General features: G+C 41.6%; 1 protein-coding gene across 9 annotated transcripts in view; it reads left to right on the top strand.

Moving 5' to 3' along the window:
* cita (citron rho-interacting serine/threonine kinase a) overlaps positions 1 to 22,745 on the top strand; it is a 217,920-nt gene that overhangs the window by 65,553 nt on the left and 129,622 nt on the right. For all 9 annotated transcript variants that reach the window (XM_060843752.1, XM_060843750.1, XM_060843753.1 and 6 more), the window contains exon 11: positions 9,782 to 9,887. In XM_060843752.1, the coding sequence (XP_060699735.1) occupies positions 9,782 to 9,887 (106 nt within the window). The remainder of the gene's footprint in view (positions 1 to 9,781; positions 9,888 to 22,745) is intronic.

Here is a 22,745-nt window from a genome sequence, read left to right as displayed (position 1 = left end):
TAACAAAGCTATTTATAAAGTTGCCCCTGTTTTTTTTTTATTGCTAGAAGGTTAGAATTAAGAAGTAGGAAAGTTACACTAAAACTGTTTTGAACCTTGATTAGACCAAATATTGTGGCAGCCAGAGCATAGGCATTATTCTAAAAAAAAGGGAGATACGAGAAATAAGCAGAGGAGATTTACAAGCATGAAACTAGAAATGGGTGGGTTATGTACTTATGTTCTTCTGTCTTGTAAAAGGAAATCTGAAGGATGACCTAATAGAGATATTTAAGTTTATAGAACATTTTAATAGAGTGGCTGCAGAGAGTCATCTTTTGAGGGACACATGTAGCAAAGGCCATAAACATTGAAGGTTGCCACGAGATGAGTGAATTCAGAAGAAACCTCTATACCCAGACAGCAGTGAGATTATGGAAGTGACTGTTGCAGCAATTTGTTGAAGTAAATAGTATGGATGGTTTTAAGGATAAGTTCGAAACACATTTGAGGAAGCAAGAAAAACATATATAATGGCAGATTAAAGTGAGGAAAGATGGGAGAATGCTCGAGTTGTAGCTTAAACACTAGCTTATTCGACTGAATGGGTGGTGCTACTTATCCTTTTTATTTTAATCGTTCATGGGATGGGGGTGTTGCTAGCTTCATCTAATTGTCCCTTAGAAGTGTTGTAGAACTGCTTTCATGTACCTCTGCATGTAATTTTATGTTTGCAATATTGTGTAACACTGTCATAATTTTGTGCACATCTATCAAAGCTCTTCTCAATATCCTTTGTTCTAAGGAGAACAAGCCCAGCTTCTCCAACCTAACCTTGCAGCTGAAAACCCTAATCTCCTAATCATTCTAGTAAATCTCCTTTGTGTCATGTCGAGGGCCCTTACACTCTTCTGAATGTGTGTGATTACCAAGACTGGGTGCAAAACTCTAGTTATGTTGTATCCAGAGTTTTTTAAAAGCTTAACATAACTTTCCTTTCTTCTTAGTCCCTATATTTATGAAGCCCAATTAGTCGTAATTTTCTAAGTATTGTGTCTATGTTCTATTGCATTTGATCAGTACACATCCCTCCAAGGTCCTTTTAGATCCTGTGCACTCTCTAGAACTCTTACATTTCTTGAATTACATTTAAATGCAATTAACAAATCTGGAAATGAATGCTGGTCTCTCTAATGGTAGCAATGGATGTACAAACTCATGTCCTTTAGGAAAGGAAACCTACTGTCCTTAACTGGTCTGACCTAAAGGTTACTCCAGACCCAGACTTTTCTAAAATAGCCCCTCCGTTAAAGTGCAATTACAGATGGGCAACAATTGTTGGCATTGACAGTGATGCTCAAATTAATGAAATAATCAGGAAAAATAGAGTAGCAAGTCTGCTGCTAAAGTACAAAACTTTTCACTTCTTTGCATTAAATTTCATTTTAAAATTGGTATCCCCATCACTGCCTGCCAGAACTTCTAGTTTGGTAAAATTGGCCAAATCTATGCTGTTTTCCTATGTTTATATAGCAAAAAGTCATATAAAAATGTGGTCTTAGCACTAACCTTTTCTCTGCCAGACCCTAGAATCGGGGGTAGAAAGAATCATTTCCCACGACTTTGTTGTTTCTGTCATAGAGTCATAGAGATGTACAGCACGGAAACAGACCCTTCAATCCAACCTGTCCATGCCAACCAGATGTCCCAATCCCACCTGCCAGTACCTGTCCCATATCCTTCCAAACCCTTCCTATTCATATACCCATCAAGATACCTTTTTAAATGTTGCAATTGTACTAGCCTCCACCACTTCCTCTGGCAGCTCATTCCATACACATATCACTGTCTGCATGAAAACGTTGCCCCTCTTTTATGTCTTTCCCCTCTCATCCTAAACCTATGCCCTCTATAGTTCTGGACTCCTCCACACTTTTAACAAAGCATTGGCTTGACTACTCTTGGAGAACTGTGCTTTGTTTCTTAAAATATGTATAGATAAGATGGAGGAAAATGGTGGCACAATGCTAATGACACAAGTAATCAAATCATCCAGGATAACGATCTAGGAACAAGGGCTCAAATCCCACCAGAGCAGTTAGTAGAATCTTTGGGGAATTTTAATCTACATATTGATTGCTCAAACCAACTCCATCAAGGCAGCCTTGAGGAGGAGTTCATAAACTCTATCTGAGATAGTTTCCTTGAACAGTGTGTAATGGAATGTACGAGAGAACAAGCTACCCCAGATCAGGTCTTGTGTCGTGAGGCAAGAATAATTAATGATCTCTGCGTGAGGGATCCTCTTGGAAAGCACGATCATAGTATGATTGAATTTAAAATACAGATGGAGGGTGAGAAAGTAAAATCCAATACCAGTCACTGCAATGGGATGAGAGAGGAGTTGGCTAAGGTAGACTGGGAGCAAAGACTATATGGTGGGGCAATCGAGGAACAGTGGAGGAGTGATTTTTCACCATGTTCGGCAAAAGCATATCCCAGAGAAAAGGGAGGACTGTAGGAAAAGGGATAATCAGCCATAGATAACTAAGGAAATAAAGGAGGATACCAAATTGAAAGCTAATGCATACAAAATGGCAAAGATTAGAGGGAAAGTAGGGGAAATCTTTGAAGGCCAACAGAAAACCATGAACAATCTCTAAAGGAAAGTAAGACGGACTATGAGAGTAAACAAAGTATAAAAAAAACAGGAAAAGTTTCTACAAATATATAAAACAAAGAAGAGTGGTTGGGTAAATATTGATCCTTTAGAGGATGAGAAGGGGAATTTAATAATGGGAAATGAGGAAATGGCCGAGGCATTGAATAGTATTTTATGTCAGTCTTCACAGTGAAAGACACAAAACATGCCAATAATGAATGACAAGGAAGCTATGGCAGGTGAGGACTTAGAAATGATCTTGATCACTGAAAAGGGAAGTGTTGGACAAGCGAGTGGGCCTAAAGGTAGGTAAGTCTCCTGGCCCTGAAGGAATACATCCCAGAGTACTAAAAGATATGGTTGGGGAAGGGGGAGATGATAGCAAATGAGCTTGTGGTAGTTTGCCAAAATTTAATGGACTCTGGGGTGGTTTTGGCAGATCGGAGAACAGCAAACGTGACGTCACTGTTTTAGAAAAAGCTCGTAGACAAAAGAGCAGATAACTAAAGGGCTGTTAGTTTAACTTCTGTCGTGGGGAAAATGCTTGAATCTGTCATCAACAAAGAAATAGTGAGACATTTGTGTAGACATTGTTCTATCAGGCAGATGCAGCATGGGATCATGAAAAACTGGTCATAGTTAACTAATTTACTGGAATTCTTTGAGGATGTTGTGAGCGTGGTGGACAATGGAGAACCAATGGATGTTGTGTATCTGGATTTCTAGAAAATATTTGACAAAGTGCTGCTCAAAAGGCTGCTGCAAAAGATAACGGTGCATTGCATTATGGGTAATATGTTAGCATGGATAGAAGATTGGTTAACTAATAAAAAGCAAAGAGTGGGAATAAATGGATGTTTTTCTCATTGGCGATCAATGGCTGATGTATGCCTTAGGTATCAGGTTTGAAACTACAATTGTTTACAATTCAAGTAGATGATTTGGAGTTGGGGAACCAAGTGTAGTGTGTCAAAGTTTGATGACACTGAAATGAGTGATAGAGCAAAGAGTGCAGAGGACACATGAAAGTTTGCAGAGGTATATAGGTAGGTGAAGTGAGTGGATAATGGTCTGGCAGATGGAGTACAGTGTTGGTAAAGGTGAGGAATAACAACAAAATGGACTACTGTTTAAATGGTGAAAAATTGCAACATGCCACTGTGTAAAGGAATCTGAATGTTGTTGTGCACGAATCACAAAAAAATTGGCTTGTGGGTGCAGCATGTGATTTGGTTACGAAGGCAAATTAAATATTGTCCATACCTGTGAGAGGGATGGAGTTTAAAAATAAGGAGGTTATACTGCAACTGTCTAAGGTGCTGGTCTGGCCAAACCTGGAGTCTGTGTACAATTTTGGTCTCCTTACTTGAGAAAATTACAAAGGCACTGGAGGGGGTTCACTAGGTTGATTCCAGAAATGAGAGGGTTGGCTTTTGAGGACAAATTGAGTAGACTGGGATTGTATTCATTGAAATTTAGAAGAATGAAGTGTGATCTTATAGAGACGTATAAAATTATGAAGAGAATAGATGAAGCAGGAACAGGGAACAATTTCCATTGGTGAGGGAAATTAGAACTAGGGGACATATCCTCAAAATAAGGGGAGCTGATTTAGGACTGAGTTGAGGAGGAACGTCTACCAAAGGACTGTGAACCTGTGGAATTCCTAGTCCAGTTAATCGTTTTTCAGGAAAAGATAGAGAAATATTTGAGCAATAAAAGAATTATGGGTGATGGTTAGTAGGTGGGCAAGTAGAGCTGAGTCCACAAAAAATCAGCCATGAGCCAACATCCTTATGATCTTAAAACATCCATTGCTTTTCCTTTAATTTTGACTTAACTGGGAAGAGTGTATTGATAGTAGTGACCTTTTCTACAAGCCATCCACAAAATCTAAAAAATTTTAACTAGACTACCAAAATGCCTGACTGACTACTATCAAGACACAAATATTTCACACCAGGTTTCATTAATAACTGGAAGTAAATGTATTTATTGTAACACCAAAAAGCAAATCTCATAATATGCAACTTGTACTATACCCCCTCGAAGACCTCAAATAAACATACACATTCATGATTAAGACAGATGAAAAATAAATTGTTGTGCGCAGAATGCATGTTAAAAGAATATAGATAGACTGAACAAATTCTGAAGATTTCAAGTATGACTTAAATTGTCTCTGTATTCCTTTCTTTATTTTTGAGGCTGATGAAACGTTATCTGTAAGGCAATAACAATTCTTAACTTTCACAATTGTTCTGGTATACCTTTTTCTTGTTAGTTTTTAAAAAATCTTCTTAGTTTTCTGTCTTTTTCCCAGAGAGTTGGAGAGAGAAAAATGGATACTTTCAGTTTGTAGATTCTTGACGTTTCTCTCATGTTTTGATACTTACAGATTTTAATACTTCCATTGAATAACAAATAGAGGGCTGTATCTGGCAGCGTTTCCTTAACTCAAAATATACTGTGCTGCTCAGATTCCAATTCATTGCTGATTTTTGTAATTGGAAGCCTGTGGCAAGCAGTGTACCACAGGATTCTGTGCTGGGACCCTTACTGTTCATGATGTATAGTTAGTAAGTTTGCAGATGACACGAAAATTGTTAGTGTTGTTGGTGCAGAGGAGAATGGTCTCAGGTTACAGATTGATACTGATGAGTGATAAGTTGGCCAGAGCAATGGCAGATGGAGTTTAATTCTGATAAGTGCAAACTGATGCATTTTGGGAGGTCTGATAAGAGAAGATTGTAATGAATGGTAGGGCTCTAGTGAGTACTGAGAACAAAGGAACCTTGATGTACAAGTCCATAGATTCATCAACATAGGTATATATGGTGGTGAAGGCGGCATATGGAACACTTACCTTCATCAGCCAGTGTGTAGAATATAGGAGCAAGAAAGTCTTGTTGCAACTTTATACTTCATTGGTTAGGACACAGATAGAATACTGTGTACAGTTCTGGTCACCACACTGTCAGAAGGATGTGATAGCGCTGGAGAGGCTGCAGAAGAGATTCACCAGATGTCAACTAGAATGAAAAGTCTCAATTATGAGGAGAGACTGGATAGGCTGGGTTTGTTTTCCTTGGACCAGTGTGAACTGGGGATATGACTGTGCTACACAAAATTATGAGAGCTATTGACAGAGTAGATCATGAACATTTCTCTTCTAGTGACAGATGTATCTAAGACCAGAGAGCATAAGTTTAAGGTGAGGAGCAAATGGTTTAGAGGAGAAAGGAGAGAGAGTGGTAGATATATGGAAAACGCTGCATAAAAGTGTGGTTCAGGCAGATACTCTGTAACACTTAAGAAGCATCAGGATGAGTGCATAATTTGCTAGAGCCTAGTAGGGTATGAGTTCAAGTGGTTTTAAGAGGAATAACCAAGCTTCTTCTGTATCTCAACAAAACTGAAATCTTATATCCGTGGCATAATTCCAGTAAATGCCTTCTGCATCTTCTCTAAGACTTTCCTAAAGTGTGATGTCCAGAACTGAATACAACCTCCCTCTCTGCAGGCTAACTGGTCTATCCCACAGATTTAATATAATTTCCTTTCTTTTATATGCTATTCCTACATCAGTAAAGGTTTTGTTTAACTGCTGTCCTGAATTTATCGTCCTTCCTCCAAAGATTTGTACACCATATGCTTCCAGTTTTAGTTTGACTTTCTGTTAAGAATTGCGTTGTTTAGTTCACTTGCCCATGATAACAGTCAGTTTGTACCCTTTTTGAAGTTGTTTATATATGTTCCTTCAAGCGATGAGGACATTGCTGCCACAACAATCAGCCGTTGTCCATTTCTACTTGCCCTCTTCAACTGCAGCAGTCCATCTAGTGTATGTGCACCCACTGTGTCAGAAAGGGTAGTCAAGCATTTTGCCCCAGTGATTGTGAAGAAATGATCATATAGTTCCAAGCTGAAAACGTGTTGCTGGTCAAAGCACAGCAGGCCAGGCAGCATCTCAGGAATAGGGAATTCGACGTTTCGAGCATAAGCCCTTCATCATGAAGGGCTTATGCTCGAAACGTCGAATTCCCTATTCCTGAGATGCTGCCTGGCCTGCTGTGCTTTGACCAGCAACACATTTTCAGCTGTGATCTCCAGCATCTGCCGACCTCATTTTTTACTCATATAGTTCCAAGCCAAGATGGTGTGGTATATCCCCACTCAGTTCAAGGAGGAATTACAGATGGGTAATAAATACTGGCCCAGCTCTCAGTGCACACATCCTATGAATGAATAAAAATAAAATGCCAGTGTCCTGGAGCCAAGTGGCTGGCTTGAATACCCATTGTGATCTTTGTCCGAGGTGTAATTCCATTCAGTGAAAACAAATATCTTCCTCATTGTTTAGTACACATTGCTAAGACTTATACCATCTATAAACTTTGAGCTACTGGCAATGCATATTAACTTGTTCATAGCAGTAACCTTTTAATTGTGGAGATTTATTTTGTTGCAATGAATGAGACATCCCATTTTAAGCTAATTAAACTTGGCTCAAATTGAAGCAATGTATTTGTTGCCAATGGATTATTCCATTGTTTGGCAGTCACTGCATATGTTTCACTTCCTGTTGCAATATGCACATAAAAAAATTCAAGTTGTTCTTTATCACTCCAGAGTTTTGGAAAGGCCCTTGCCAAATGAAGTCACAGGCTTCTGAGATAATTTTGTAGAAACTGCAATAGGTACAATGGATACATCACTATAGTTAATGATCATACTATACGAAGTACCTAGACAAACTTAATATCCACTACTCCAAAATTTTTGAAATAAAATTCAATGAACCAGCTAAACTATGGACTAACATTAGCAGGAAAATGGTCATGGATGTTGCCAAATTGTCAACAAAAGTGTAACTGGTTTACTAATCCCAGACTGATCTACCTCACTCCAATCCATAGATGCATAATTTATTCTTTTTCTTTGAACTTGCGTTTTTATTTTTTAAGAATGCATATCATAGAATAGAATCCCTACAGTGTGGAAGCAGGCCATTTAGCCTACTGAGTCCACATAAAACATCCAAAGAGCATCCCAACCAGACCTACCCCTGTACCCTAGCCCCATACCTTGCATTTCGCACTTCATTTGACAATTTAGCATGGCCAATCCAGCTAACCTGCACATCATTGGACTGTAGAAATAAAGTGGAGCACCCAGAGGAAACTCACTCAGACACTGGTGAACGTACAGTTGCCTGAGGGTGGAATCGAACTGGAATGCTGTGAGGCAGCAGTGCTAACCACTGAGCCACTGTCCCGTTCCAGAAGCTAAACAAAACACTTCTTGTTTGTAGAGATTAAGATGATTAGTTTGCAACCTATTTGTAGAAGGACACTCCATGGTAATATGCAACATTGTTTGTGTCTCTCTGCAAGTCCATAAGGGGCTTGTAATGATGGTCTCAATGATGGAGATTGGCTGTACCTCACTTGTCCTGAACCTGTTTTGCAAGGGCCACTTTCATCCTCAGAGACGAGCGTCTGTCTTTTGACAGATGCAATTTGTCACAAGAAATTTGTTAGTGACTTTGTTTTCCATTCCTTGAGTCCAATGGTGTCTGCTATTGTATCTTGCTCAGGAAGATTAACCATATGGGGTGTTGAGATATAAGATGGGAAGTTGGTGAATGGACCAAGTCATCATGGAGTGGTAAATAAGGTATAGCATGCATAGTTTAAACTGGCTTTTGTCAGCTGGTAGATGTGAAGGGAAGTGATGTTTGCAAGGACAGGAAGCCATGGGAGGAGTGTTGAGTGGAGATTCCAGTTATAATGCACACTGCATTCAATTGAATGGCATGTGCACATCTTATTGACCTTTACCAAACAGGCACACAGTGCTGACTATTGAGTATGATGGGACTTGGGCCGAGAAAGAGAGTGTTATGGTAGCAGCATCCCACATGAATCCAGCAAGCTTGCTTAATAGGTTGCTTCTGATTTTGAGTTTTCTTCCTTCAGATGTTTCCAGATCTTATCAAGATTGCCTCTCAAGCGTATTGGGTTGGGATCATGGTTTAGTCTCTGATCATATGTGTAGATAGCAACTTTCTTTTGGCATCTCTCAGATTTGTTTGTGATGTGGCTATTGCTGGGTCAGCATTTAATTCCCATCCCTAACTGCCCTTGAACTGAGTGGCTTGCCTTGTTATTGCAGAGGACAGTTCAAAGTCAATCATTGTGGATCTGGAGTCACACATGGACAAGACTAGATAAGGTCAGCAGATATCCTTCCTTTAAGGGCACCAGTGAACCAAAAACTGAAAGAACTGCAGATGCTGGAAATCTGAAAGGAAACCCAGAAAATCCCACTAGGTCTGGCAGCATCTATGGAGAGAAATCAGAGTAAATGTTTCGGATCCTGTGACCTTTTCTTAGAAGTGTTAGTAGCTAGGAGAAAGTGGTTTTTTATGCAGTAGATAGAGTTGGGCAGGAGAGGGACGGAGTAACCAATAGGTGGAGATAGAGCCCAAAGAGATGAAAAGTTGGATAGACAAAGGGTTGGATAGCTGTCAACTTAAAAGAATAAAGGGCTGATAATTGGAACTAATAGTGGCTAACAACGGGTAGTGTACACCATGTGATAACATGGTAAAAACAAGGACTGCAGATGCTGGAAACCAGAGTCTAGATTAGAGTGGTGCTGGAAAAGCACATGTGATAACATGGCCTAGTATATAGGAGTTAGTGTAAGAGTATATGAGATAGTGCCTCAAAACCTAAAGTCATTGAACTTGACATTGAAGTTGGAGAAAGCTGGAGAGTTCCCAAATGAAAAATGAGGTGCTGTTCTTCCAGCTTGCTTCAGTCAACGAAACGAGTTTTGCAATTGACAATATTCACAAGGTCACCATTAGACTATTTTTTTAATTCCAATTTTTTATTAAATTAAAATTTCACCTTCTGCGATGGTAGTACTTGAACACATCGGAATTAGCTTGGGTCTCTGGATTACTACTCCAATGACATTATACTATGACACTGCCTCCCCAACCTCAATCTTAAGTGAGTTTACATATCACCAATAAAACATGTTCTGCCAGTTTGTATTCGTGGTTGCCCTCAATGATGGGACTGCCATCAAAACTAACTCTGAAAGCAATCCTATTCTTGTTTCCAGGTCAGTGACATCGCTGATGGACTCACCAGCCAAGACTAACTCTCTGGAAAAAAAGCTGATGTTAAAAAACAAAGAACTGCAGGAGACCCAGGATACATGTCATAAGGTACATGTGCAACAAATCACATCTTCTTTTAATGTATTTATCTATAGGTCACTCAGAAAAAGGTTCCAGATTTTCCTAACTGATCATTTTCACAGTTGAATATTATTGCATCTTTTTATTTTTATCTTCCTCCCTTGCAGCCCCCTATTTGAAACTTGCTATATTCTTTTACCACATTATTGGACTTTGCTTAGATCTTTTGAACATGATCCTGCAGTTAGTTTTGCAGGGAACCTCGATTATCCAAACATGATGGACGGGAACTATTTTGTTTGGATAATCCAATTATTTGGTTAATTGATTAAATGCCTTTCCTCTGGAGCTCGGAGTTTTCAAATTCTGCTCGTTCAGGAGACGAGGCAGCACAGCGTGTAAGACCCTGCCCCCTCCCACCTTCAACCATCCACACGTCCCCTGCCTCCCAAAAATGCTCCCCACCCCCAAATCATCCAACACCGCCCCACCCAATGCCCCCGGCCAACCCCATCCTCTCCTGCCCCAAAGCCAGTCCAGCACCTCCCCCTGTCCCCCGACACCGTTCCCCCTCCGCTCCCAACACTGCCCCCACCTGCCACCCCTTCCCCCCAATCTCCGTCCAACACTGCCCCTGCCCCCTCTCCAGGGCAGTTGGACTGGACTCCAACAATATGACTGCTGCTGCTGCCTTTATGGGGTAAGTCTCCAAATAGCGCATGCGCACGCACACACACACACACACACACACACACACACACACACACACACACACACACACACACACACACACACACACACACACACACACACACACACACAACCACACATAGGTTCTACCTCTGCCCTGTACAGGTCCATATTGGTCAGATTATCTGGGGAAGGGAGGAGGGGGGAATTAGGGTACATCCCTCTGTAGAACTCCAGGGAAAGTGTGGGGAGAGAGAGGGCGGGAGGTCGGTCAATTGGAGACAGTGCCTCTTGAATCAATGTAAACAAAAGACGCAATCGCTGTTGGAAACACATCTTTGATGTAATGTTTCTATCGGGACCTCGAGATCTCCTTCGGATAATCCAATTTTTGGATAATTGGTATTCAGATAATCTAGGTTCCTCTGTATATATTCTGCAAAGCAGGAGGCTGGAAGAGTACAGCAAGTCAGGCAGCATCTGGAGGTGGAGAAGTCTGACATTTTGGGTACAACCCTTCAGGAATGGGGAGTCATTCAGGCAGGGGGAGTTGCAGACAAAGGAGGGTGGGGTGCTGAGGTTTATGGGTGGAGACGGGTGGAATAATGAGGTGAATACAGGTGTAAATACTACCTGGGTAGATTGATAGGAGGAATGAATCCGGTTGGTAGCTGGAAGGAGGGGTCGGACGGAGGGATGGAAGGGAGGAGGTGGGGCTGGAAAAGGAGTTGGGGGAATGGGTGGGAAAGTTATTTGAAACTGTTTTGTAAAAGCAGAGGGAACTTTCTGGGATCGCACTTGAACAGAAACTTATCTCTCTTTATTCTGCCTTATGCCCAGATATCTTGATGAGCTCATTTGACAGTGCCAGATGTTAACATTTATGTAAAAAATATGAATGCAATGATATTTTCTCACATTCAAATTTCTATATTCTAAATAGCTTGAGCGATGCTTACATTTATGGTTGTTTCAATCATGTCCAACGAAAGTGGTCAAAGTACAGGGGCTCTGTGCTTCAATGCAGCATAACACAGGCAATATTCACACTGTAACTGTTGAGTGGGACATAAGGCCATGACTATCTGTAATGAGACGATTGGACTTTGATTTGATTTATTATTGTCACGTGTACCTAGATGCAGTGAAATGTTTTGTTTTGTGTGCCGTGCAGACAGATCATAGCATACAAAGTGCAAAAGCGCAATAGAACAGAGCAAGGAATATAAAGTTATGAATGCAGAGGTGCACAAAGAGTGAGGTCTATATTAAATTTGAAATTTGAGAGGTCCATTCAGAAGACTAATGGCCTATCTGCTACTCCACCGATCCGAGTGTCATCTGCAAACTTACTAATCACACCACCTACACTTTCTTCCAGATCATTTATGTATATCACAAACAACAGTGGTCCCAGCACAGATAACTGTGTATCACCACTGGTCACAGTTCTCCATTTTGAGAAACTCCCTTCCACTACTACTCTCAGTCACCTGTTGCACAGCCAGTTCTCTATCTATCTAGCTCATACATCCTGGACCCCATGCGACTTCACTTTCTCCATCAGACTAACATGGGTAACCTTATCAAACACCTTACTGAAGTCCATGTAAGTGACATCTACAACCCTTCCCTCATCAATCAACTTTGTAACTTCCTCAAAGAATTCTATTAAGTTGGTAAAACATGATCTTCCCGGCACAGAACTATGTTGCCTATCACTGATAAGGCCATTTTTCTCCAAATATAAATAGAACTTATCCCTCAGTATCTTCTCTCGCAGCTCCCCTACCATTGACATCAGGTTCACTGGTCTATAATTACCTGGATCATCCCTGCTATCCTCCTTAAACAAGGGGACAACATTAGCAATTCTCTCGTACTCCAGGACCTCATCCATGTTCAAGAATCCTGCAAACATATCTGTTAAAGCTCCGGCTATTTCCTTTCTTGCTTCCCTCAGTAACCTGGGATAGATCCCATCCAGACCTAGGGACTTCTCAGCCTTAATGCCTTTTAGAATACCCAACACTTCCTCCTGCCTTATACTGATTTGACCTAGAATAATCAAACATCTATCTCTAACCTCAACATCCGTCCTGTCCCTCTTCTCGGTGAATACTGATGCAAAGTACTCATTAAGAATCTCACCCATTGTCTCTGACTCCACACATAACTTTCCTCTTTTGTTCTTGAGTGGGCTAACCCTTTCTCTAGTTACACTCTTTGGGATTTTCCTTAACTCTGTTTGCTAAAGATATTTCATGACTCCTTTTAGCCCTCTTAATTCCTCATTTCAGATTGGTCCTACTTTGCCAATATTCTTCTAAAGCTTCATTTGCTTTCAGTCGCCTAGACCTTATGTATGCTTCCTTTTTTCTTTTATTTAGTCTCTCAATTACACTTATCATCCATGGTTCCCTAATCTTGCCATTTCTATCCTTCATTTTCACAGAGACATATCTATCCTGCACTCTAATCAACATCCCTATAAAAGCCTCCCTCGTTTCAAATGTGGATTTACCTTCAAACAACTGTTCCCAATCCACATTTCCCAGCTCCTGCTGAAATTTGTTATAGTTGACCTTCCCCCAATTTAGCACTCTTCCTTTAGAACCGTTCTTGTCTTTGTCCATGAGTATTCTAAAACTTATGGAATTGTGATCACTATTCCCAAAGTAACCTCCTACTGAAACTTCAACCATCTGGCCGGGCTCATTCCCCAACACCAGGTCCAGTATGGCCCCTTCCTGAGTTGGACTATTTACATACTGCTCTAGAAAACACTCCTGGATGCTCCTTACAAATTCTACTCCATCTGGACCTCTAACACTGAGTGAATCCCAGTCAATGTTGAGAAAATTAAAATCTCCTATCACCACCACCTGTTGCTCCCATATCTTTCCATAATCTGTTTGCATATTTGTACCTCTATCTCATGCTTGCTGTTGGGAAGTGTGTAGTACAGCCCAGTATTATTACTGCAACCTTCCTACTTCTGAGCTCTGCCCATATTGCCTCACTGCTTGAGTCCTCCATAGTGCCCTCCTTCAGCACAGCTGTGATATCCTCATCATCTGCTCCCTGCCTACTCTTCCCTTTAGTCACGCTGACTTCATTATCTCATTCCTTACAGGCTTCAGCTACTACCTCCTTACTGTCCACTAACCGTCTCATTTGGTTCCCGTCCTCCTGCCGCATTAGTTTAAACCCTCCCCAACAGTGTTAGCAAAAGCATCCCCTAGGACATGGGTTCCAGTCCGGCCCAGGTGTAGACTGTCCAATTTGTAATAGTTCCATTTCCCCCAGAACTGGTCCCAATGTCCTAGGCACCTGTTACGACACAGAGTAAACTCTCCTGCTTATTTAAAACCAGCAACATAGAAAAGATTTATCCCGTGCAGCAATCTGTGAAAATTTGATATGCCAAGAACCAGCTAAAGTAAAAATTAACAACTTTTATTTCTTCAACTATAACAGAGAATAATTAAATAACAAATGCTTCCTCTAACCTATCTTTTACTTTCCCTTCTATAATACTCATCTGATAAACTCACTGTTAAGATTTACAAAACAAAACTTCTTATCTCAAAACCAGGCAGCTTTCAGTTTTCTCTGAATTTCTGTCTTCTTTTCTTCTTCTTGGGGATTCTGCTTCACAGGTTACTGATCGATAGAGGTACCTTTTAAGAGAGCTATTTTTCAGGCAGTCTTTATATACTGGTAGTTTGACAGTTCTTCTCTCAACTGTTCAATTTTCCTCGGTCTTATACCCCCAAAAGCTTTGGATTGTGTCATTGGCCTTTAGGATCGTCAATATACTGAATTCAAACTGAATTGGAGTTTGATATTTTTTGGAGTATAATTTAAAATGGTTGGCCTAATTTGATTGTTTTGGCATTTCCAGGCAACCCAGCTAATCTTGCTTTCAACCCAGTGTTATGTTGTTACTTTATTGAGAACACTTGGTGCTGTCACGTATTTCTTCTAACTTCTAATGCTCTTCAAGATACAGGATACCCATATCTTCATAACACTCCTAACTCCCTAAATTCTGCTTGTAGGACCTCATCCCGTTTTTTTTACCTATATCATTGATGCCTATATGCACCACAACAGTTGGCTGTTCACCCTCCCCCTTCAGAATGTTCTGTAGCCGATCTGAGACAGCCATGCACCTGGAGTCTTGTTTTCAACCACAGAACCGCCTATCTATTCGCCTTACAGTTGAATCCCCTATGACTATAGCCCTTTCATTCTTTTTCTCACCCTTCTGCACAGCAGAACCAACCACAGTGGCATGAACCTGACTACTGCTGTCTTCCCCTGGTGAGCCATCTCCCCCAACAGATGACCACAGGGGACGCCTGCACTGCCTTTCTGCTCTTTCTCTGCCATTTGGTCACCTAATCCCAATTTCCCTCAGCAATCCTAATCTGCGGTGTGACCAATTCGCTAAACATGCTATCCACAACTTCCTTAGCATCGCGGATGCTCCAAAGTGAGTCCATCCACAACCATCATGTGGTCTAACAAGAGCTGCAACTGGACACACTTCCTGCATGTGAAGGAGTTGGGACATCAACCGCGTCCCTGAGCTCCCACATTGAGCTATAGGAGCATAACACAGGTCTGAGATCTCCAGCCATTTTTAATCTTAATCTTAATCTTAACTAAATCCAACTATAATATCAAATAATAGATAAATGAAAAAACAAAAGATTTTATCAATCACCCAATAAAAAAGAAATAGAAAATTCTTACCGTATCCACACACCACACTGCCTTTGGTGTAGTGTAGTGTCTCTGGTTCAGTCGCTGCACAAATATATCAGTTCATTCACCTTCCCAGAGCTCAATTTGACAGCTCCCACTCAGCTCCTCGCTCTCACCGTTCCCGCTGCTGCTAAAAATGGAGGCTCGAGGTAAGTCATAGAGGCATAGAGATGTAGAGCACGGAAACAGACCCTTCGGTCCACTTGTCCATGCTGACTAAATATCCTAACCTAATCACGTATCATTTGCCAGCACTTGACCCGTACCTTTCTAAACTCTTCCTATTCATATACCCATCCAGATGCCTTTTAAATGTTGTAATTGTACCAGCCTCCACCACTTCCTCTGGCAGCTCATTCCATACAAGCACCAGCCTCTGCGTGAAAACGTTGCCCCTTATGTCCCTTTTATATCTTTACCCTCTCCCCCTAAATCTATGCCCTCTCGTTCTGGACTCCCCCACCCCAGGGAAAAGACCTTGTCTCTTTATCCTATCCATGCCCCTCATGATTTTATAAAACTCTATAAGGTCACCCTTCAGTCTCTGATTCTCCAGGGAAAATAGCCCCAGCCCATTTAACCTCTTCCCATAGCTCAAATCCTTCAACCCTGGCAACATCCTTGTAAATGTTTTCTGAACCCTTTCAAGTTTCATATCATCTTTCTGAAAGGAAGAAGACCAGAATTGCACGCAATATTCCAAATGTGGCCTAACCAATGTCCTGTACAGCTGCAACATGACCTCCCAACTCCTGTACTCAATGCTCTGACCAATAAAAGAAAGCATTACAAATGCCGCCTTCACTATTCTATCTACCTGTGATTCTATTTTCAAGGAGCTATGAACCTGCACTCCAAGGTCTTTTTGTTCAGCAACACTCCCGAGGATCTTACCATTAAGTGTATAAGTCCTACCCTGATTTGCTTTTTCAAAATGCAGCACCTCTCATTCCCTTTTCAAGGGAAATGTACCTTCCCAGCCGCCACCTGGTCCTCGCTCTCACTGCTCCCGCTGCTGCTGAAAATGGAGCATTGCTGTGCTTTCTTGACTATCACATCAACTTGGGTGGACCAGGAAAGATTTGTTGGTGATCATCGTACCGAGGAACCTTACGCTTTTGACCATCTCCATCTCTGCTCCATTGATGTCAATAGGGGCATGCCCTCCACCTTGCTTCTAGAGGTCAATGACCAGCTCTTTTGTTTTGCTGACACTGAGATTGAGATTTTCTCTACACACGCCACCAAGTACTCTATCTCCTTCCTGTATTCTGTCCCATCATTTTTCTCCTCTTAAGCTCAGGATAACAAAATGTTGTTTGATTTACTCTTTCTTTCGTTCTACTCTTCTCCTTTTTTGAGGTAGATTTCCTCAAACCCTGGTTTTTGAATTCCAATTTTTAAAATCAACTCACGGCAAAAATTGTTAAGGTGCAATCAATGATGGGATTTAGTAGCAAAACATGCAAATAGTAGGGGAACTGCTTTATTACTCTATGCGCATAACCACATTCAGGAAATTAAGAAAGGCAAGATAGGAGAGGAATAGATTCCAAGTTTTGGTAAATCCAGAAATGATAAATATATGGGTGGCCTGGTGACTCAGTGGTTAGCACTGCTGCCTCACAGCGACAGGACCCAAGTTCAATTCAAGGCTCAGGTGGCTGTCTGTGTGGAGTTTACACATTCTCTGCGTGGGTTTCCTCTGGGTGCTCTGGTTTCCTCCCACAATCCAAAGATGTGCAGATTAGGTGAATTGGCCATGCTAAATTGCTCAAAGTGTATAGTTAGGTGCATTAGTCAGGGGAAATTAAAGTAATAGGGTAGGTGAATTGGTTCTCAGTGGGATATTCTTTGGAGGGTCGATGTGGACTTGTTGAGCCAAATGGCCTATTTCCACACTTGTAGGGATTCTATGATTCTATGACCAGGGTGTCTGGTGCAAACATCACCTTTAGGTGACACAAGAGGGATCTTGCACTCTGTCACTAAGTGACATCACAAAAGCAATGGAAGGAAATGCTGCTCATGGAAATGTGAAGAATGGAATTCGGGACTGGGACCTGAAACACTCTGATCCTGCAGTGAGGGTGAGACTGAGTTCAGCAGTGGATGGGGGCAGGCACAGCAGCAGCCACTCTTGACATGGCACCTCCTGATTTGGGAAGGCTCGGGCTAGGTGGCTGGAGAAGGCCGTGCAGTGAGATAGTGTTGGCTAAGGAGGGCTGGACGGTGATATCTGAGAAAGTAGATATGCCGTCCGTCTTTTGGCACACCTGCACGTATGTTGATATCAGGAGTGGCACACCTGCAGACATTTCCTGTAAGCATTTGAACATTCACAATAGTCACTCTATTTTCCAAATCAAAATAGTTTCAATCAGTTACAACATCCTGGAGGTCCAATAATAGTTTGGTGAGCTGGGACCAGTTGTTTTTCTCCTTGCAGGTACATTGTGGGCTTCTTTCCAGCTAGTAATTTGGAGACAAATGGAGGATCTGATGCATACTGCCATCTCAACCTAGCATCCTGCTCTCTCTTTGGAAGTTAAACAGCAATGGACTTAGAATCCAAAAATTATGTACTTAAGCAATTCATCAAACTCGGGCTCAGTCATGTGCCAAAGGCAGGCACTTCTGGTATCAGGACCCATCTTAATGGGAACATTTAGGTGTAATAGCCATAGCCCTACCTCTCTTGCTTGAGTTTCCATGATGAGGTGACTAAGTAACTATTAAAGCATTACTGTTCATTTTAACAAAATGGAACTTGATGATTTCCTTTGGCCAGATCTGGTTGTAAGCCGATGGTTCATCTCCAGCTCCTGTGTGTCACCTTTAGCTAGAATGTCGATACGTTGCAGGGGATTCAGACGTTTCTGGAAACATAATCATCCTCGGCCATTTTGAGTCCAGTAAGAAACTGCATTTACATCTTAAAATGTGGAAGAGAATAGTTTTCTTTGGGGTTTTCCCTCATACCCTCAGACTACAACAAATGATGTTGCTATCATTGAATATCTCAATGTCAACATTTGGGGCAGGCTTGCCATTAAACCATAAGCTTAACTGAGTCAGCCATATGAATGCTTGGAATTCTACGGTGAGTAATTCATCACTTGTTTCCCCAAGGCCAGTTTCCTTTAATAAGGCACAAGTTGGATGTATGAAACATTCTCCCCGTGCCAGGATATACAGCTCTAACAGTATGCCACTCAACATCTTTCAGCATGATGATCCGACTCCTGTTCATCACCTTAAATATTCGGCCCTTCTACCACTAACTCTTAGTGCAAGCAATGTACAGCATGTACCAAATACACTGCAACAACCCATCAAAGTTATTTTGACAACATCTTCCAACTGCACAATCCCTGCCACCTAGAAGATGCCTGGAAATAGTGGGCTTCCATCCAAGCCACACATCATCTAGACTTGTAAATTTTTAAAATATGTTTCATTCATTCATAGTATATGGGTATCATGGATTTGCCAGCATTTGTTGCCCATTCTAGTTGCCCTTGAGAAGGTGAGCTACTTTCTTGCAGTCCATTTTGTGTTGGTACATCCACAATGCTGTTAGGGAGTGCATTCCAAGATTTTGGCCCAGCGGCACTGAAGGAATGATGAATGTTTCCAAGTCACGATGGTGAGTGATTTGTCAGGGAACTTGATGGTAGTGGTGTTCCCATGCATCCTTGTCCTTTTGAGATGGAAGTGATCGTGTGTTTTGAAAGTGCTGTCTGAGGATCCTTCATGAATTTCTGTGGTGCATCTTGTTGATGGTACACACCTCTACTATTGAGCGGGAGTGAATGTTTGTGGTATGGTGCCAATCAAACAGCTGATTTGCACTGAATGGTGTCAAGCTTCATGAGTGTTACTGGAGCTGCACGTGAGGAGTATTCCATCACATTCCTGACTTGTGCCTTGTAAATGATGGACAGGAGATGAGTTGCTCGCTACAAATTTCCTAGTCTCTGATCTGCTCTTGTGACCACAGTGCATCTATGGCTAGTCCAGTTCAGTTTCTGGTCCATTTTAACAGCAGGATGTTGATAGTGGTTGGTTCAGAAATCGTAACACTATTGTCAGGGCAAATGTCAAGGGACGATGGTCAGATACTTTGTTTTTTGGAGATGCCATCATCTGTAATTTGTGTGGCATGAATGCTACCTGCAATTTTTCAGTCCAAGCCTGGATATTGTCCAAGTCTGGCTGCATTTGGGCATGAGCTGTTTCAACATCTGAGGAGTCATGAATGGTGCTGAATATTTGTGTAATCATCGGCAAACATCCCCAATGCTGACCTTATGATAAAAGGAAAATAATTGATGCAAAAACTGGAGATGGTTAGGTCCAAGAGTCTACCATAAGAAGTTCATGTAGCACTAGACTGGAGATGAGATGACTGACCTCCAACAACCATAACCATCTTCCTTTTGTGCCATGTATGACTCTAACCAGTGGTGAGCTTTCCTCCAATTCCCATTGACTCCAGTTTTGCCAGGATCCTTGATGCCAAACTTGGTCAAATGCAACCTTGATGTCAAGGGCTGTCACTTCCTCTCGCCTCTGGAATTAAGCAATTGGTCCATTTTGACCATAAGGCCATCATTATGTCAGGAGCTGAGTGGATCTGACGACCCAAAACTAGGCATCACTGAGCAGGTGCTGCTCGATAGCAATAATGATGACCCCTTCCATCACATGATCGAAAGTAGACTGATGAGGCAGAAATTATCCAGGTTGGATGTGTACAGGATTTAATGGCATCTAGCCATTCTGTTGGCTAGATGCCATTGTTATAGCTGTACTGGGACAATTAGCTAGGGGTGCTGCAAATTCTGAAACACACATCTTCAGTACTGTTGTTGGGATGTTGTCAGGGGCCATAGTCTTTGCAGCATTCAATGCCTCCAATTGTTTCTTGATATGGTGTGGAGTAAATCAATTTGGCTGAAGACTGGTACCTGTGATACTGCGAACATCTGGAGGAGGCAGAGATGGGATCATGGCACTTCTGGCTGAAGACTGTTGTCATTGCTTTGGTCTTATCTTTCACACTGATGTGCTGGGCTCCCCCATTATTAAGGATGGGGATATTAATGAGCTACCTCCTCCAGTGAGTTGTTTAATTGTCCATCATTATTCACAACTCGATAGGCAGCACTTCAGAGCTTTGATCTGATCTGTTGGTTGTGGAATCGTTTATCACTATCTATCACTTGCTGCATTTGATATTTGGCATGCAAGTAACCCTGTTTTGTAGCTTCACCAGGTTGACCTCTCATTTTTTTTATGCCTGGTACTGCTCCTGGCATGCCCTCTTGCATTCTTCATCTTCCACTGCCATGCTAACAATGTTATGGACATGCTCACACCAGATGGTTTAAGGATTTTTGTTTTGCATTCATGCATGGGATGTGTGGCATTGCTGGCTGGCCCAGCATTTATTGCCCATTGCTAGCTAAATAATCATAACCGAAATTTACTACTTCAATAAGTTAGATGATTTTAAACTGGCCAAAAAGTAATTTTGTTAAATAAAGCTTGTTTGGTTGGTTGGTTGTTAGTTAGTTACAGGTTATTCTCCAGAGTGCATTTTAGAAATTTATGAAGTCTACTTTGACAGCACCTTCAAAGTCTGCAGCCACTATCTTCGAGAAGGACAAGGGCAACAGATATACGGGAATGACACCACGTGCAAGCTTCACTATAAATCACTCATCATCTGACTTGGAAATATAATGCGATTCCGACAGTGTTACTGTGTCAAACTCCTGAAACTCCCTTCCCATTGGCCTGTCTGTCTTCACAAAATGGACTACAGCAATTAAAGAAGGCAGCTCATTACCACATTTTCAAGGGTAACTGAGAAGAAATGCTAGCATAGCCAACAATGCACTGTCCCAAAAAAGAATGGAATGAAAAGCATCTTCTGCAGACAAATGATTTATGGCTAACACCCATAACTTGTAAATACACAAAGCTGAATAATTTTAACCAGTTACTATCAATTTTGCTGTAACTCTGATCTGAATCTCAGGTTTAAATTTAACAAATTGTTCATTATAACAGCATCTACTGTATTTTTCCTGTATTGTGGCTACAATTTAAGCATGAATTTCCATATTCATTGGCAAGGAATTCATTGTGTCCAGAGATTTCAAATTTTCCTGCCTCCCAGTTAGTTGATTTTTTTTGACATGTTTAAACCTGTCAATGTCTCCACGTTGTAGGCCCCTAGCTCCCCTTCACAATGTTGCCTTCTTCTACTTCATTCCAAGTCCTCTGGTTGAATGTTCTAACTTCCTTCACATGGGAGGATGCTGCCAGAGGATTTGGTTACAAACCTGATCACAAAGTGTGGCAAGAACAGGTAAGTCAAACTGATGCTGGTGGTGGGGAATCTTTTGAAGAATATTCCAGCACTCTTGGAAAGTATGATTTCAGTGAAACCTAGCAGTACGAACTTCTTAAAGTAAATAATATTTTATAAACTTATCATATGCGTTTGAGCAATGGTGGATCTCCAATAAACATCGACTCCTGACCTTGAGCTAAAAAACAGAGGTGTCTCTACCTGCTACACTGAAGTTAACCCTCCCTGGTGCAACTGTCTCATTTATAGAGTCATTGAACAGCACACTATTGAAGGCAGCTGATCAACCCTTAGTTTCTGCCCCTATCGACACCTGATTGAAAATCTACCACCTTCGTGGGAGGTGATGGCCTAGTGGTGTTATTGTAGGACTGTTAATTCAGTGATCCAGGTACTGTTTTGGGATACAGGCTGAAATCTTGCCATGGCAAATGGTGAAATTTGAATTGTATAAAATAAATCTGTAATGAAGAGTCTTATTTTTTTTAGATTAGATTTACAGTGTGGAAACAGGCCCTTCGGCCCAACAAGTCCACACCGACCCGCCGAAGCGAAACCCACCCATACCCCTACATTTACCCCTTACCTAACACTATGGGCAATTTAGCATGGTCAATTCACCTGACCCGCACATCTTTGGACTGTGGGAGGAAACCGGAGCACCCGGAGGAAACCCACGCTGACACGGGGAGAACGTGCAAACTCCACACAGTCAGTCGCCTGAGTCGGGAATTGAACCCGGGTCTCCGGCGCTGTGAGGCAGCAGCGCTAACCACTGTGCCACCGTGCCGCCTTATGATGACCATGAAACCATTGTTGATTGTTGGAAATAAAGCATCTTGTTCACAAATATCATTTCGGAAAGAAAATCTGCCATCCTTACCTGGTCAGGCCTCCATATGACTCCAGAGCCATAGTATTGTGATTGACTCTTAACTATCCTCTGGGCAATTTGGGATAGGCAGTAAATGCTGGCCTAACCTGCAATGCCCTCATCTCTTGAATAAATTTTTCAAAAAAATTGTGAATTGCGT

Source organism: Hemiscyllium ocellatum, chromosome 24 (genome assembly GCF_020745735.1).
Source record: "Hemiscyllium ocellatum isolate sHemOce1 chromosome 24, sHemOce1.pat.X.cur, whole genome shotgun sequence".
NCBI lineage: Eukaryota > Metazoa > Chordata > Chondrichthyes > Orectolobiformes > Hemiscylliidae > Hemiscyllium > Hemiscyllium ocellatum.
This window is presented reverse-complemented; position numbering and strand designations above follow the sequence as displayed.